General features: G+C 46.6%; 1 protein-coding gene across 2 annotated transcripts in view; it reads left to right on the top strand.

Annotated features, from left to right (window-relative positions):
* Nucleotides 1-18,308, top strand: part of SV2B (synaptic vesicle glycoprotein 2B) — a 247,574-nt gene extending 229,266 nt beyond the window's left edge. Inside the window, exons 11-13 of one of the 2 annotated variants that reach the window (XM_018066594.1) lie at nt 3,105-3,305; nt 10,790-10,949; nt 15,285-18,308. In XM_018066594.1, the coding sequence (XP_017922083.1) occupies nt 3,105-3,305; nt 10,790-10,949; nt 15,285-15,468 (545 nt within the window). In that variant the 3' untranslated portion in view covers nt 15,469-18,308. The remainder of the gene's footprint in view (nt 1-3,104; nt 3,306-10,789; nt 10,950-15,284) is intronic. The other variant, XM_005694936.3, reaches the window with a different exon arrangement.

Here is an 18,547-nt window from a genome sequence, read left to right as displayed (position 1 = left end):
ACTTATATATGATCATTGCAAAAGTTCAAACATTAGGAAGGACACAGAGCTGAACTAAAACCTTGTTTCCATCTGGCGCTTGACTTCTGAAATCTTTTCTTCTTTTTCCAGAGGGAGCTGCTACATAACAGTGTCCTTGCAAACTTTTCATGTTTATTCACATAGGTAACATATTTGTTTGTTTAAAAGTAAATTGATTACATAGCTCACATTGTTGTGACACTGCTTTTTTAAACTTAATATGCCGTAGATATGCACTGCCTAACGTGGTAGGTGAGTGAGAGCTCAGTTGGGTCCGACTGTTTGTGACCCCGTGAACTGTAGTCCTCCAGGCTCCTCTGTCCATGGGATTTCCCAGACAGGAATCCATGCCCTCCTCCAGGGGATCTTCATGACTCAGGGGCTGAACCCAGGTCTCCTGAATCTCCTGTATTGGCAGGTGGATTCTTTACACTGTGCCACGTGGGGAGATTGGGATTTTGCAAACACTTGTAGTCATGAAATATCAGAGCTGGGAAGCAGTGGCTATCATTAGGTGTTTCCTCTGACTTTATAGGCAGAAGCTCAGGGAGGTTAAAGAGGGCCAGCCACTGAGCCAGTTCCCAAACCCAGGTTTGTGGAGAGCCTATATAGTGATCTTTCTTCTAGAACAGCTGATGTTAGAAGGTACCAGAGAACATGAAACTGGTTCCAAAGCAAATGCTTATTTTATTAATTTTTTAAGACTTCATCTTTTTTAAGAGAAGTTTTGGGTTTATCACAAAATTAGAAGAAAGATACAGGAATTTCCATATGCTGCCTCCTCATACACCATAGCCTGCACCATGATCAACATCCCCCACCAGGGTGGTACCTTTGTTATAATAAATGAACATCATCACCCAAAGTCCATAGTTCACGCTGAGGTTTATTCTTTTTTTGCATAGTAAGGCTTTTGTTTTTTAATTTTAAAAGTTTTTAATTGGAGCATAACTGCTTTACAGTGCTGTGCTGGTTTCTGCTGCACAGCAGCGTGAGTCAGCTCTGTGTGTTCAAATGCCCCTTCTCTCCCGAGCCTCCCTCCCACCACCCCGCCCTCTAGGCCAGCCCAGAGCCCTGAGCTGAGCCTCCCATGCCGTCCAGCGCTTCCCACAGCCCCTGTTGCACGCCTGGTGGCGTGTGTGTGTCAGTGCCACGGCCCAGTTTGTCCCCTTCCCCCACCCTCGGTCCACACGCCTGTTCTCTGCATCTGTGTCTCTGTTCCTGCCCTGTGAATAGGTTCATCTGTAGCATTTTTCTAGATTCCACATACATATTAGTGCATTCGTTTATGAAGCTGCTGCTGCTGCTAAGTCGCTTCAGTCGTGGCCGACTCTGTGCGACCCCATAGACGGCAGCCCACCAGGTTCCCCCGGTCCCTAGGATTCTCCAGGCAAGAACACCGGAGTGGGTTTCCATTTCTTTCTCCAATGCATGAAAGTGAAGTCGCTCAGTCGTGTCTGACTCTTAGCAGCCCCATGGATTGCAGCCTACCAGGCTCCTCCGTCTGTGGGATTTTCCAGGCAAGAGTACTGGAGTGGGGTGCCATTGCCTTCTCCCATTTATGAAGCACCTCCCACAAAAGAGTAAATCAAAATTTAAAATTCCACACTCTTCACGTTCTTCTTTCCTCACACATTTCTGCCCAAGCTTCTAGGTCTCAAAGTTTAGTTAGAGATAGGAACAGACTTCCAGAGCAATAGGGGAGGGAAAGGCCTTTGTTCTTGGTGTTCTCCGTTCAATGGGCTTTGATGCATGGATAATATGCATCATTGTAACATCATGCAGAGTATTTTTACTCTACCAAGTCATCTATTTCCTGCCTAACCCCCACAACCACTGAGCCAATGGTGTTTATTTAGAAGCATGCTCAGGTTTTTGTGACCAGCTCAATCTGGACCCAATTCTCTGGTCAATGCCTCTTATAAGCTGGGAATCCTTGAAGGAGTACCCCAGGCAGGGTGGGCCTCAGTGTCATATTGTTGATACAAACAGGGCTGTTAACTGGCTTGAAAGATGTTCTACTTACACATGTCCCTCAATGAATGTTCATTCCATTTCCTTTTGCTTATAGAAACTTACACAAGTTGTTATATTTTTAAAGATTTCTTGCTACATCTGTGGGAGAAGGCAATGGCACCCCACTCCAGTACTCTTGCCTGGAAAATCCCATGGATGGAGGAGCCTGGAGGGCTGCAGTCCATGGGGTAGCTAAGAGTTGGACACAACTAAGCGACTTCACTTTCACTTTCATGCATTGGAGAAGGAGATGGCAGCCCACTCCAGTGTTCTTGCCTGGAGAATCCCAGGGACAGGGGTGCCTGGTGGGCTGCCGTCTATGGGGTCGCGCAGTCGGACACGACTGAAGTGGCTTAGCAGCAGCGGCAGCAGCTACATTTGTACCTTGGCCCCTGTTGTTATTGTTGTTCAGTTGCTAAGTCATGTCTGACTCTGCAGTCCCATAGACTGCAGCATGCCAGGCTTCCCTGTATTTCACTACCACAGTTTGCTCAAATTCACATCCATTGAGTTGGTGATGCCATCCAACCATCTCCTCCTCTGTTGCTCCCTTCTCCTCCTGCCCTCAGTCTTTCCCAGCATCAGGATCTTTTCCAGTGAGTAGGCTCTCCACATCAGGTGGCCAAAGTATTGGAGTTTCAGCTTCAGCATCAGTCCTTCCAATGAATATTCAGGATTGATTTCCTTTAGAATCAACAGGTTTGATCTCCTTGAAGTCCAAGGGACCCTCAAGAGTCTTCTCCAACACCATAATTTGGAAGCATCTGTTTTTTGGTGCTCAGCTTTCTTTATGGTCCAACTCTCATATCTGAACAGGACTACTGGAAAAACCATAGCTTTGACTATACAGACCTTCGTCCACAAAGTGACGTCTGTGCTTTTAAATATGCTGTCTACGTTTGTCACCACCACGTGTTACCTTGACTTTGTCTGAGTGCTGGGGGTGGTGCTGCCTGCCCGAGGAAGGGGAATAACTCCAGTCCCTGCCTCTGCCCCACATCTCCCCAGCACTCTCCCCCTCCCCGACCCCTGTTTCACATGAACCACGTGTTTCCTTCTCTCCGCAGACCTCTATCAACATAAGTTCATCAACTGTCATTTTATCAACGTCACCTTTCTGGAACAGAAGGAGGGCTGCCATATGGACTTAGAGCAAGACAACGACTTCCTGATTTACCTTGTCAGCTTCCTTGGCAGTCTGTCTGTCTTGCCTGGGAACATCATTTCTGCCCTGCTCATGGACAGAGTTGGAAGACTCAAGATGATCGGTGAGTTGTCAGGGATGTCACGCCTGTGTTCTAGTGCGCCAGGGCGGAGGCTTAAGGTGGAGGAAAAGCAGTGGGATTTTCCTTTGTCTTTTTCAAGAAAACTCGCACAGGAAACCATGTAGGTAAGATGGATTCTGCTGGTATAGAACCAAGTCTGCAAAATCCCAGGGCACCTTGGAGATCTCTGAGATCCCTAGTCCAGGTCAGGCACAAGCCTTCATTTCCTGATTCAGCAATTCTGTCACAGTTACGTATTCTATTAGCACTTCAGTAGGATGTTATAGACATCCGCTGTACCCACTTTGTATTCCTCTTGGTGGAAAAATACACTAAAATGCTTTTAAATGAGCATCAATTTCATTTGATGATCTTAGATGAATCTTGTTACTTTTTATTATGTAATAGTAATAACATTCTGGGCTTTGGAGTTGGACAGGCTCATGTTGGAATCCTATCACCTAAAGGCTATTTGACTTTGGACACGTTCCTTTTCCTCTCTGGGCCTCATTTTACAGATAAGTAGACTTATGATGAGCTGGCAGGGGTTTGGGAGAATTTAACACAATGCACCCAAAGCATCTCCCAGTGCTCGGTGCATTGCAGGTTCTCACGTCTGCCTTGCTTCATTCTGCCAGATTTGCAGCAGTTTGTTACCAAAACACAAGCCAGGCATGGTAAGCAAGAAACGAAATATGCATACACCCAGAGCCAGGGTAAGCGTGGGGCTCCCCAGGTGGCACTAGTGGTAAAGAGCCCACCTGCCAGTGCAAGATATGCAAACGATATGAGTTCAATCCTTGGGTCGGGAGTGGGGGGAGGAGATGGCAGCCCCCTCCAGTATTCTTGCCTGGAGAATCCCGTGAACAGAGGAGCCTGGCAGGCTACAGTCCATGGGGTCTTGAAAGAGCTGGACACGACTGAGCCACTGAGCACAGCACAGGGAAAATGTACACAGAAGAATATGGTCAAGGGGCTTCCCTGTGGCTCAGCGGTCAAGCAGCCGCCTGCCGATGCAGGAGACACGGGTTTGATCCTTGGTCCAGGAAGATCCCACATGCCCTGAGGCAACTAAGTCCGTGCACCACAACTGTCGCGCCTGTGGTCTAGAGCCTGGGAGCTACAACTGCTGAAGCCTGTGCGCCTGGAGCCTGGGCTCTGAAGCAAGAGAAGCCTCCGCAGTGCAAAGCCCTCACACCGCAACGGAGAGTAGCCCCCCGCTGTCGCAGCCAGAGAAAAGGCCGCACAGCACTGGAGACTCAGCACAGCCAAAAATAAGTTAATAAAATTATTAAAGAAAGAATATGGGTCAAGGCCAGGGGAGGGGGAGCAGACAGTAGGCTGATACACGTGCCATGAGTTCAGCCCCGGGGATGTAGTTGTCGGGAAAGATTAATTCCGAGATCCTAGCAGCAAGGCTCAAAGGACACAAAACAAATTGTAGAGCCTCATTGTCAATAAGTAGTTGCATGAATATTTAGAATGGTGAGCCCGAGACGTGCCTGTGGTTTCTGCTTTTTAATCTCGTCGAGAGGATGGTCCTGTCTCAGGCATAGCAGATTGAGCTGTGTCCTCTTCAGCGACAGTGTTCTGGTTAGATCGGAAACCTGATGCGGGAAGATGGTGGCTTATCAACTTCTGTGAAGTCTGTGCCCAGCTCGGTGTCTGCCACTGAGTCATGACTTAGTCACGCTGTGGGACTGAGAGAACCAGCAAAGATGACCTCTTTCCTGGCTGAGCTGGAGGCACCAAGTTTTTCAGGGCGGCGTGGTGTCAGAGACTGGTGGCTGGGAGTCAGGTGGCCGTCTCGGCAGGCACTGGCTTTGTGAGTCCGCACGACTTCCTCGACTGCTCTGAGATTCTCTCCCACGATGGTTAAAATAATACCTCTGTTTGCTCCAGTGAGAGTAAGTGTGTGACACTTCTGCCACTGGCCCTTTTTTTAAACTTTGGAAATACTAGTATGTAAGGAGCTAGACAAATAGCATGTTTCAAGCAGTCTCGGTTGGTCTGTATAATAACAACATAGAGAAGAAAAACAGGTGACTGAAGCCATACATTTTTACTTGGCATTTGAACTAAATCACTTGGAGTGGCTCTGACAGGTCTATTTTTATGGGAAAAACCCCCCACAATTTCGGAGAAGAAAAGAGCAATCTTCGTACAAGAAGGTGAATTTGTTTTTCTTTCTCTTTTTCAATGATTTATTTATTTATTTTTGGCGGCACTGGGTCTTTGTTGCTGCACGCTAAATGACAGGGCCTGGGGTCTGCTCTCTAGTTGCGATGCACAGCCTTCTCGTTGCAGTGGCTTCTCTTGCCGCAGAGCGCGGGCCCTAGGATGCCTGGGCTTCAGGAGTTGTGGCACATGGCCTCGGTAGTTGCACCTCCGGGGTCTAGAGCACAGGCTCAGTGGTTGTGGCACATGGGCTTAGGTGCTCCATGGTTTGGGGGATCTTTCTGGACCAAGGAGTGACTCTCAGTCGGTAGTTGCACCTCCAGGGTCTAGAGCACAGGCTCAGTGGCTGTGGCACATGGGCTTAGGTGCTCCATGGTTTGGGGGATCTTTCTGGACCAAGGAGTGACTCTCAGTCTCCTGCACTGGTAGGCAGGTTGTTTACCACTGAGCCACCCAGGAAGCTCTGTCGTAAGGTGTCGAATGTAGTCCCCTGTCCTATACAGTAGGACCTCGTTTATCCATTCTGTATATGATAGCTTCAGGTAAGTAATATTTTTCTTAATTTTAAAATTTGTGTCTTTATTTTATCTTCCGCGGTGCTGGGTCTTTGTTGCTGCGTGCGGGCTCTCTCTAGTTCTGGCACGCAGGGGCTACTCTCTAGCTGTGTGCATGGCCTTCTCATTGCAGTGGCTTCTCTTGTGGCAGAGCATGGTCTCTAGGGCCCGAAGACTCCGTAGTTGTGTTGGAAAAGTTTAGTTGCCCTGAGGCATGTGGGGTCTTCCTGCACCAAGGACCGATCCCATGTCCCCTGTGTTGGCAGGTGGATTCTTAGCCACTGCACCACCAGGGAAGTCCCCAGGAAGTGAATTTCTATCACAGGTCTTTTAAGTCCTAGGGTTGAATAGTGAATTCTGTGTCACGTCCTGGAGTAGCTGAAAGAGTTCTTGGGAGATAAGTGTGGATGAAGGGTCGGGAGTGGGGGGGTTGCCCCTGTGAACTAGAATGGACCACCCCCCTCAGCCAAGGGCTCAGGGAGGGCTGAGCACAGGGAGCAGGCGGGGCAGGGAGAGAGCACGTGTCCTTTCCTTCTCCACGGAGTCTCTTCTTATCATCATGAATGTGTCCCAGCTGAAAATAAAGTTCTCCAATGCTAACTAGTCGTACTCCCCAGACTGGATATCTGCAGCTAATATTTACCATTCATCGTTCTTTCTATGTTGTTCAGTCACTCAGTCATGTTCAGCTCTTTGTGATCCCATGGATTGCAGCATTCCAGGCTTCTCTGTCCTTTACCATCTCCTGGAATTTGCTCAAACTCTTATCCATTGAGTCGGTGATGCCATCCAACCGTCTCATCCTCTGTCGTCCCCTTCTCCTCCTGCCTTCAAGCTTTCCCAGCATCAGAGTCTTTTCTAATGAGTCAGTTCTCTGCATCAGGTGACCAAAGTATTGCATCTTCAGCTTCAGCATCAGGCCTTCCAATGAATATTCAGGGTTGATTTCCTTTAGGATTGGCTGGTTTGATCCCCTTGCTGTCCACGGGACTCTCAAGAGTCTTCTCCAGCACCACAGTTCAGAAGCATCAGTTCTTTGGTGCTCAGCCTTCCTTATGGTCCAACTCTCACATCCGTACATGACTATGGGAAAAACCATAGCTTTGACTATATGGACCTTTGTCTTTATATTTTCATCTTTTGCTAATGTCTATTTCATTTCTGAGCAAGACTGTTAAAAGCTCATACAGTGTTCTTTTTGTATGTTTAGAAAAAGGTCTGGCACACAGAGTATCAACTACTATATTCTCGGGCCCCAGTACCTACCAGGTACTCAGTTAATGTCTCGATGTGATGTGGAGTGACCTGTTTTGAAATTGCCTTTCCCAAGACCCTGGGACAACCCCCCAGTCGAGTTTGCTGGAGCATCATTTATCCTGCTTACTCTGCCACTGTGCCCTCTTTGGGCCAGAATTGTGCCTTGTTAACAGTAGAGAAGAGATTTTTCCTGATGAGCCCATTATTCCTCATTTATTCAATTTAATAAACATTAATTTGTCCAGAACAGTTCTCCACCAGGCTGTATGGTCAGCAACGGGAATACGATGCTAATTGAGACAGACAGCGTCCTTGTGCTTAAGGAACAAGTGATCTGTGGGGAGAGACAGACATAAACTAGAAATTTCATTCAACTAACACTTAGGAAGTGCTTATTAGAGGTCAGATTTTGTTTCAGGCATTTTATAAATATTAATATATTTAACCTTCACCGTAACCCTGTGATGGGGAAAGTGAGACAGCTCAGGGAGGTTAAGTGTCTCACTCAAGGTCACACAGGGGCAGCTGGGGTTGACCTCAGGCCTCTCCAAAACAAGGGAATAAGGACTAAAGATGAGAGTGGAAGAACTGGGGACCAGAGGGATCTATAGCGGAAAGACTCAACACAGTCAATCCTAAAGGAAGTTAACCCTGAATATTCATTGGAAGGCCTGTTGCTGAAGCTGAAACTTCAGTACTTTGGCCACCTGATGTGAAGAGCCAGCCCACTGGAAAAGACCCTGATGCTGGGAAAGATTGAGGGCAGGAGGAGAAGAGGGGGACAGAGGATGAGATGGTTGGATGGCATCACTGACTCAATGGACATGAGTTTGAGCAAGCTCCAGGAGATAGTGGAGGACAGAACAGCCTGACAGTCTACAATCCAGCGAGTAGGGGTTGGGGGGGGGGGTCTCAAAGAGTCAGATATGGCTTAGCAACTGAACAACAGCAATGGTTCCCTATCACTTGATTTCTTTGATGATAATATTTGGTGTTCAATAAACATTGTACACCAACGCCCATGGCTGGCCTCCTTGAGCGATGCATGCGTGTTGACGATACAGTTCTCAGGGCACTCGTGGTCCAGTAGATAGCAGTCTCCTCCCCCTCTAGTTCTCTCCTCACTGTTGGAAAGAGGTTAGCATGCTACCCAGTCATAGCCTATCCCTCCCCAGAATCAGCAGAATGCAGCTGGACAGTTACCATCCCCCAGCTCGTCAGCAGGGTTTGGCATGAGTCTCAGCGGCTCCAGGTCTGACGGTGAGGCTCCAGGCAGAGGCCTCCTCCCCAAGCCCCACCCAGGGATGCACTTGCAGGGGAGGCCAGACCAGCCTTCTGGTTCCTTGGCAACCTAAAGATCTCCCTTCTCCAGGCTCCTGATCCCTGGTGGGGACTCTTCTCTGTTTCACAGCTGGTTGGTTGGGACCTGCTTCTTACATTCCTTTCTGCCAACTATTCCCACCACATTTCCAGAATACTCTTGATCCCCGCCCTGCACCCACTCAAGACTTCCCCAGCTCTTCCGGGCTGGATATATTGAATTTGGGTAGGATATGACATAGCCTTCTTTGAAGGGAATCTCTTGTCATTAACTGTATCACCCAGAGTCCTGGTGGGAAAAGGAATTCACCCAAGATAGTTCTGGTGAAGACTGTATGCTGGAGCAGCATCTAAACGTGTGGGCAGGGTTGTGGGGATAGATGAGGTTGATGAGACACCCAGATACTAGTGACAGTGGGCAGCAGGCTCTATTTCCAGGGACAGAGGGAGGAAACAGCAGTAACTGAATCCAGGGGGAGCTAGAACCAAGGAGGAGGCATCCCGGAGAAACTATAGTCCTGGAGGGATGTAACATCTGCCCCAAAAAGGGCTTATAAAGCAGGCTGGGAACTGGCATGAAATACCCTGAGCCCTTTCTCCTTGCAACTGATAAGGGAGCCAGCTGCAGGCATGCTGTCCACAGGGGTTATCTTCCTGGGGCAAAGGGCAGGGCTGAGGAGGGTAGCTTAGATATCTGGGATGCAGGTGGCATACATAAGAATGCCCAGCGGGGCTCTTGATCAGGTGTTCTTCTGTAGCCAGTGTCCAGTTGAACTCGAGCTCCATAAAAATGGAGTCTTAAAAAAAAAAAGATGATTGCCTATGCTCTGTGACAGCCTGGAGGCATGGGATGGGGAGGGAAGTCGGGGGAGGTTTAAGAGGGAGAGGACGTACGTATGCCTGTGGCTGATTCATGTTGATGTATGGCAGAAACTGTCACTATATTGTAAAGTAATTATCCTTCAATTAAAAATTAAAGGGCTTCCCTGGTGGCTGGGTTGGAAAAACCCCTTGGAGAAGGCAAAGGCTACCCACTCCAGTATTCTGGCCTGGAGAATTCCATGGACAGTTCATGGGGTTGCAAAGGGTCGGACAAGACTGAGCAACTTTCACTTATACTGCTGGCTCAGCTGGGTTTAAAAATTTTTTTAAAAAATTTCATTTATTTATTCATTTTTGGCTGCACTGGGTCTTCGTTGCCACGCTGGCTTGCCTCTAGGTGTGGCGAGGGGGAGCTCCCCTCTTGTTGCGGAGCTCTGGCTCTAGGGTGACAGGCTTCAGTATTTGTGGCTCCCGGGGGCTCTGGAGCAGGTGCTCAGTAGCCCTGTGGCCTGTGGGAGCTTCCTGGGGTCAGGGATTGAATCTGTGCCTCCTGGATTGGCAGGTGGATTTGTTACCACTGAGCCATCAGGGAAGTCCCAAGAATGGAGTCTCCTGACACTGATGAATTTCAGCACCTTAGGAAGTCTGGCATATAATAGTTTCTCAACTAATATCCACCCTCTCTGCCTTGTCTTCAGTTACTCTGGGCTGGACAGTACTCAGTTCAGTTCAGTTGCTCAGTCCTATCAGACTCTTTGCGACCCCATGAACTGCAGCACGCCAGGCCTCCCTGTCTATCACCAACTCCCGGAGTCCACCCAAACCCATGTCCATAGAGTCGGTGATGCCATCCAACCATCTCATCCTCTGTCATCCCCTTCTCCTCCTGCCCCCAATCCCTCCCAGCATCAGGGTCTTTTCAAATGAGTCAGCTCTTTGCATGAGGTGGCCAAAGTATTGGAGTTTCAGCTTCAACATCAATCCTTCCAATGAACACCCAGGACTGATCTCCTTTAGGATGGACTGGTTGGATCTCCTCGCAGTCCAAGGGACTCTCAAGAGTCTTCTCCAACACCATAGTTTAAAAGCATCAATTCTTCAGCGCTCAGCCTTCTTTATAGTCCAACTCTCACATCCATACATGCATGACCATTGGACAGTACTAGGGAGGGAGAATTTTGAAATCCTTCCTGGTGGCTCATTCTGGTGACATGACCCATGCAGGCTCTAATTCCACGGCTGGGGTGCCACGTGGGGGTCCAAGCTGTGCTCCCTGTGTGTGGAGATGAACCTGCTTTTGCAGGTGTTGTCTGACATGGGTTTCATGTTTCTTTCTCCTCTGATCTCCCTGGGCAGGTGGTTCCATGCTCATCTCGGCCGTCTGCTGCTTCTTCCTGTTTTTCGGCAACAGCGAGTCCGCGATGATCGGCTGGCAGTGCCTGTTCTGCGGGACCAGCATTGCTGCCTGGAACGCACTGGATGTGATCACAGTGGAGCTGTACCCCACCAACCAGAGGTCAGCTCCTCTCTGTGCTTCCTATGGGACTTGCTTGGGCTCCTTTGGCCAAGAGTCCGCCTGCCACGAGATCCTCCACCAGGGCCATCTTGGTCTTCTTGGAGTTCGATGGACCAAATGTCTCTTGGGTTGTTGAGTTTCTCTTGCCCAGAGGCTGGCATAGGCCTGGAGCTGGGAAGGCTAAGGCTTGATAGAGTAGGTTGGATGGCAAGATGTAAAGGACCAGGGCAAACCTTGTCCAGGAGAGAGGAGCCAGGGCTAACCCTATGTATGTGCCATCCAAGGGGAGGTGAGAACAGACATGCCAGCGGGAAGTGAAGGAGAAAGGGGAAGAGCTGGGCAAAGGGTGGAGCAGAAATAAAGGTGGCATGAGGCACGATGGTTAGCACATTTGCAGAGAATGTGGCAGGAATGGCCAACGTTTATCTGCTTTCGTGCACACTCTTTAGGAAGAGGTCTAGCTTAAAGGCATAGAGTCAAGGCCCATTGCTTAGCAGGTAATTTCTTCTCATGGAGGGGGAATTTTTTTCTTTTGTGGATTTTTTCTTTATTTAATAGATAAGTTACACAGACAGTGTAAAGTCAGACAGTGCAAGAAAAAAGGATTTACAATGAGAAGTTCAATCTTTCTTCTGCTACAGGCTGCTAGTTCCCCTCTCAGAAGCAGCAGTTACTACCAGTTTCTCGTGTATTCATTAGAAATATTCTCTGCATAAATAGGAATGCATGTGTGTATGTGTTTGTGTGTTTTGTTACCATCTTTGTGTATATGTTACCATCCCCCCCCTTTTAAAACCAAGATGAGAACATGCTATGTTATACCATTCTATGCCATGCTTTATTCTCACAGGCATATATTTTGGAGATTGTTCCATATTACTTTCTCAGTATTTTAAATGGATTCATAGTATGTGGAGGGGGGATTTTTCAGGACTGCATGTGAGTGGCTCTTGGGCCAGAAATGAGTGTGAAGTGGTATGGAAGGCAAGTAAATGCAATTCTGCAGAAAATAATGATATTCCCAAGACAATTGATGACAGAGGTAGTGGATTACAGGTAGCTATGGAAAAGCACAGGATATTATATTTGAAACCTCTTCTGTTAATGAAAGAACTTCTATTACAAAAAATAAGAGATGGAAAGTTATCATCATTTCAGTGATATGTGATTTTAAATCCAGGGAACCTAAGGGAATTAAACAAAGAGAGTAATAGGAACAATAAAATAATTTGGTAAAATGGTCAATAATAAAACTGACATAAGAATTTATAGATCTTAAAGAAGACAAAATATTAAAAATAAAGTGAAATTCATTTAATAATGGAAGAAGTCATAAAATATTTCAGAATCCATTTGATGAGAAAACTGAAAAGCTTGTGTGAAGAAATCATAAAACTTTACTGAGAGATATAAAATAAGACTTAAATAGATGTCAATATGTATCTAAGAAGATTTAATCTTACAAAAATGTTAAGTATTTTTTAGCATTTGAAGCATTCATTTACAGCTCTATGAGATTTTTTTTCCCACCCTGGGAAACTAAAAAAAAAAATGACTGTAAAATTTATCTGGAGAAATTCACATATGAAAATACCCCCCAAAATTCTGAAAACAAAAAGACGGGTTGGGGTTGGCAAAAATGGAAAAAATGTTAAAAGAATTTAAAGTAAAAAAATATATATATTCTTTATAAACTTGTGGTATGAAATAGATACAGTTTACTTAATTTGGGGAGGACCAGTGCTCAGAACACGGGCTTCTAAGGTGGCTCAGTGACTTGGAAAGAAAGTTATGACAAACCTAGTAGCGTATTGAAAATCAGAGACGTTGCTTTGCTGACAAAGGTCTGTATAGTCAAAGCTGTAGTTTTTCCAGTAGTCATGTATGGATGTGAAAACTGGACCATAATGAAGGCTGAGTGCCGAAGCATCAGTTGATGCTTTTGAACTGTGGTGCTGGAGAAGACTCTTGAGAGTCCCTTGGACTGCAAGGAGATATAACCAATTGATCCTAAAGGAAATTAACCCTGAATATTCATTGGAAGGACTGATGCTGAAACAGAAGCTCCAGGACTTTGGCCACCTGATGTAGAGAGCCAACTCACTGGAAAAGACTCTGATGCTGGGGAAGATTGAAGGCAGGAGGAGATGGGGACAACAGAGGATGAGATAGTTGGATGGCATCACCAACTCAATGGACATGAATTTGAGCGAGCTCCATGAGGTGGTGAAGGACAGGAAAGCCTAGGGTACTGCAGTTCATGAGGTCTCAAAGAATCAGACACGACTGAAGGACAACCAATTCAGGAGACGCATGAGTCAAGGGTTCGATCCCTGGGTTGGGAAGATCCCCTGGAGAAGGAAATGGCAACCCAATCCAGTATTCTTACCTGGAAAGTTCCAATAGTGCTTAGAATATTGTCTCTGTACATAAGTGAAGTCAGAAGACAATTGATGGTTGACAGTAGTTATCACTGGAAAGCGTGGTTAATACCAGTTAGGATTAGGTTCTGCCATGAGTGAGAGACTCCAGATATTAATAACTGCAGATGTAGGAAGACAGGAACTGCAGGCTCTTTTTATCTTGTTTCTTCCTCTTTCATGACCTCAGTCATGGTCTGCAGCGAGACCATCTATATTCCCAGAAGCAGGATGGAAGGAAAAAGGACTCTAAAAACAAAGCAAAACAAAACTTTTAAATTTTATATTGGAGTATACCCACTCCCCACTCCAGTACTCTTGCCTGGAAAATCCCATGGATGGAGGAGCCTGGAAGGCTGCAGTCCATGGGGTTGCTGAGGGTCGGACATGACTGAGCGACTTCACTTTCACTTTTCACTTTCATGCATTGGAGAAGGAAATGGCAACCCACTCCAGTGTTCTTGCCTGAAGAATCCCAGGAACAGGGGAGCCTAGTGGGCTGCTGTCTATGGGGTTGCACAGAGTCGGACATGACTGAAGCAACTTAGCAGTAGCAGCAGTAATACCCACTCCAGTACTCTTGGGCTTCCCTGATAGCTCAGTCAGTAAAGAGCCTGCCTGCAAGGTGGGAGACCTGGGTTTGATCCCTGGGTTGGGAAGATCCCCTGGAGGATCCCTGGAGGAGGGCATGGCAACCTACTCCAGTATTCTTGCCTGGAGAATCCCATGGACAGGGGAGGCTGGCCAGCTACAGTCCACGGGGTCACAAAGAGTCAGACACGACTGAGCAGCTAAGCACACGGCACGTAGCCAATTAGCAATGCTGTGATAGTTTCAAGTGAATAGCAAAGGGATTCAGCTATTCATTTACGTGTATCCATTCTCCCCCAAATGCCCCTCCCATCGAGACTGCCACGTGACATCGACCAGAGTTCCCTGTGCTGTGTAGTTGGAAAAGACCACTCTTGACATCTCTTAAGGAAGTTTCTCAGGAACTGCTGCCTGTACTTATATCCCATTGGCTTAAACTTACTCACATGGCTAGGCTCGGAAGCACAGGAATCTGGGAAATATAGTCTCATATCTGGAGATCTGCTATTTAGGCAGAACCGTTTTTGCCACAAGAAGGTAGAGGAGCTATTAATGGGGAACACGTACACTTTCTGCTCCATCCTTTTCCATTCTTGCAATATGTCACAGTACTCAGGTACTTGTGTGCATGCTAAGTTGCTTCAGTGTTTGACTCTTTGTGACCCCACGGAAGCGGCCTGCCAGGCTCCTCTGTCCATGGGATTCTCCAGGCAAGGACGCTGGAGTGGGTTTCTATGCCCTTCTCCAGGGGATCTTCCTGATCCAGAGACCAAACCTGCCTCTCTTATGTCTCCTGTATTGACAGGTGGGTTCTTTACCACTAGTGCCACCTCGGAAGCCTGTGAACAACTCAAGTTGGAAGGAAATACTCCAAAATGTTAATAATGGTGATTCCTTTCAGTGGTGAAGTTACAAATTCTTGCATCTTTATGTTATTCTGTATTTCCAAATTAGACTAAGAATGTGTTACTTTGATATTTAGGGAAAAAAATTCCCTCCCGCATCTTCACTATACTTCTTCTTCTTTTTTTTTTTTTTTGCTTGAGGGATTCACTCCGACAGGGTTTTTATTTTTTATTGAAAAACCTTTTTATTTTGTGTTGAGGTAGAAAAGAATGTGTTGATTAGAAAACAATGTTGTAGTTTCAGGTGAACAGCGAAGGGACCCAGCCATACTTATACATGCATCCATTCTCCCCGACTTCCCTCCCATCCAGGCTGCACTCTACTTCTTTAACAAGGGAAAGGAAGAACCCAGTCCCACACATCTAAGGAGGTCTAGTCTGCATCCTCCAGAATGGTTTACTTTCTCCTTCTTTTATAGGGCAACAGCCTTTGGCATCCTCAACGGATTATGCAAATTTGGCGCCATCCTGGGAAACACCATCTTCGCTTCTTTCGTTGGGATCACCAAAGTGGTCCCCATCCTTCTGGCGGCCACTTCCCTCGTTGGGGGTGGCCTGATTGCTCTTCGACTGCCGGAGACTCGAGAACAGGTCCTGATGTGAACCACCTGCCAGGGAAAGGAAATGTTGGAAGAACCCTGTCTGGGAACCTCCACGGTGCCCTCACTTCCTGTCTGTCACTGTCCGGCGGACCCCTGGATAGCGCAGGAGGAAAAGTTGAACTTGGGACCCCTAGCTTAGCACCTGTTTCCGCTGTCTGTATGTTTGTAACTCGGGGGTTTCCTGAGCTGTCCTCCCGTAGAATCCCAGAACTCCATGCTTGGCTTCTAGTGTGCCCAGCCGAGGGGAGAACACCCCCAGTGGGAGCACAGACTAAGCAAGGGGTGTGTATTTCTGCAGGTGAGGTACAAGGACTTTCTTGCATTTCAAAATGAACTTGAGAAACACTCATGTTCCTCCGTAAAGTTCCTCGGAGCCCAAGGACTTAACGAATGGACTTGGTGGGGAAGTTGAGTCATTGTCTGAATACTGAAGTACATATGATACATATATTTTTGGAGTTAAAGTGTCACTTCTCATAGTTTCCATTTGAAAATTGGCACAATAGCATTGAAGATACTCTGATATAGGAAACCAAATATTTGAGCAATATCTGTAGAAATCTATGTTACCCACTCCAAGAGTCCTAAGTTTTCCATGATGATTAGGGGGTAAATTGAAGAATAATATTTATTCCTATTTTGATCTAGTCAAAAACACTTAAGGGGATAGGCATTCTTTAAACTAACTTTGTACATAATTGTCTTTGGGTTTCATTTGCAGAAATGGTGTCTGCAAATATTTGCCAGCATTTAGCCATATTTGGAGAGGAGTTGGTGTTTGAGGTCCCAGGAAATTGGGGCTGATGGAGTGAAGCGCGAGCACAATTTCTTATAGCCATTTAACTTGCTAGTGGGAGGATGCACTTCACGAGCTCACGTCGCACTGTTCATTTCGTCTGGCTCTTTTCTTCTTGTGGGGGAGGAATTATTTCCTCTCTTACACAGACTGCTGGTGAAACGCAAGCTCACCGTCGTCCATCCTAGCAGTTGATGTGCCTGCTCACCCAGAAGCAACACGGAGAGTGTTCCGCGGCTCCTGCCATCTCCTTTGGGCAAGAATGAGATGCGGGCATGGGGGATGGAGGGCGGGGTGGGGAAATGCAGCCACAGGCCTTCGAAGTGTAAACTTGGCAGTGAAGCACGATCGGTGTTTATTGTAAAGGTCAGATCCGTGAAAATCTACTCTGTGTCTCGGTTCGGCTTCTTTTTGGAGCAGACATTGGCATGGGAGTTGGGGAGCACAGGGGTTTTCATATATGTTTTTGTTCAGTCCTCACAAGGAACACTTTCCTGAGATCTAGTATGAAATGTGAATGGGGGTGGGGTGGGGGGGGTGAGGAACTCAGGACAAACTGCTTTGGTAAAAGTCAGTGATAGATTGGAGTCTTGAATCCATTGAAAAAGAAAGACTGTTTCACCCTTCAGAACTGTCTCGCATGGAAGGGACTGTGAGCTAGACGCCCTGGGTCCCTGGAGGTGAACCCTGAGGCCAGATGGACCTCAGTCTGCAAGAATTAGCCCTTGATTTGTGATGCTTTCAATAAAGTGCCAGGCTTTTGCTACCAGAAACCTCAAAAATTTAAAGAAGAATAAAGATGGCTGCACCGAGTGTATTTTCTGTTTTGGAGAAACACTTAGGCCCCGTGATAACTTCCAGCCGTCCTTTGGTTATTCTCTCGAGTAGAAGGTGGAGAGGAGAAAGAGTAAATCCTGGCAACTCTCTATCCTGGATCTGAGATCAGTTTTAATGATGAAGAGGTTTTCTTTGCTTCTCTTGTCCACTGATAATTGAATCACCATTTCTTTTTTCTGTGCAGGGAAGGAAGACGCATCAACTTGGGTTTGATATCCTGACTCCCCCAAATGTGTAAATGTATCATTGTGTATTAGTGTTTCTCTCAGTTTGTTACAGGAGTTACCTAACATCAGTGCTACATCAATAATGAGAGGATCAATGTAACATAGCTGTAATATACTTGCTTGTGATACAGAATACACTGGCTAGGTTCATAAAAGAGAACGGTATAAACTGGGATTACTACATCCCTTCTAACACGATTTTCCAGTGGGAGAGTACAATTCGATGAACAGTTACTGCTTGAGAAATTTATAAGGCAGCAAAAGCCTGCATTTCTAGTTCGGACGGATCTTGTAAATCTAAAGCCTGATTCATTTCTGAGCGTTGGGATGGCTGCGACGATTTGGGGTAAACTCCATTTGATTCCCAAGTTCTCACTTCTGCATTATCCTTATGGCTCCATACACCAACCATCTAGCCAACCAAGGGCAATTCCCATCCCATCCATCACCCAGGCCTTTGTAAAGGTACAGCCATGCTCTGCAGACTTTTCCCATGCAGAACTGTCTGGCACTGGGACCTGGCCACTTCTTAAATGCTGTCACTCCTGCTGAGATAAATGTGTCTTTAAAAATAGTCCCTTTGGCAGGTCACTGGGGGATAACGCACAGCATTCCTGGCCAGGCGCGTCTTTTTCATTTCACATTCTACCCTGAGAAACTCCCTATGGCATTCGTGGAGAAGCAGAAGGATGAGGCTGTCCCTCGTTGAGCAAATCTGTTCGCAGTTCATGATGTACTTTTATGATGCCCAGTTTGGGAGGAGTTGCTTTTAAAGATCTCAGCTGTATTGTGTCATCTCTCGATGCTGATTTCTCGATCTTTTGTTTTACTGGAAATAAATAGTGAAAGGGGTGTGCCTACTTGTGACGTTTATAGCACACGACCCTGAGGTCATGTAATAAATAAGCTCTTTCCCAGGGTTTCCTGGCACCTTGTATTAGTTCATTAAAAATAATAATAAAAGTCATTGTAAACAAGCCTTAAAGAACTGAGACTAAAGATTATTTCTAGACTCTGAAGTCTCTTCTGGAATCTTTGATTGATTGGATGTGCTGACAGGATGCTGACAACCATTTCCTTCTTATGTTGCATACGGGGACCTTGAGAGGTTGAATGATGTGACCAAGGTGACATGTAGTGCTTGGAGTGGGTTACAAGTAGGTTGCAAGTTGGTCTAGTTCTGGACTCACTGATATATTACTACAGAGTCGCCCATAGTC

Source organism: Capra hircus, chromosome 21, assembly GCF_001704415.2.
Source record: "Capra hircus breed San Clemente chromosome 21, ASM170441v1, whole genome shotgun sequence".
Classification (NCBI taxonomy): domain Eukaryota; kingdom Metazoa; phylum Chordata; class Mammalia; order Artiodactyla; family Bovidae; genus Capra; species Capra hircus.
The sequence above is the reverse complement of the archived record's forward strand: the minus strand, read 5'-3'. Positions and strand labels throughout refer to the sequence as shown.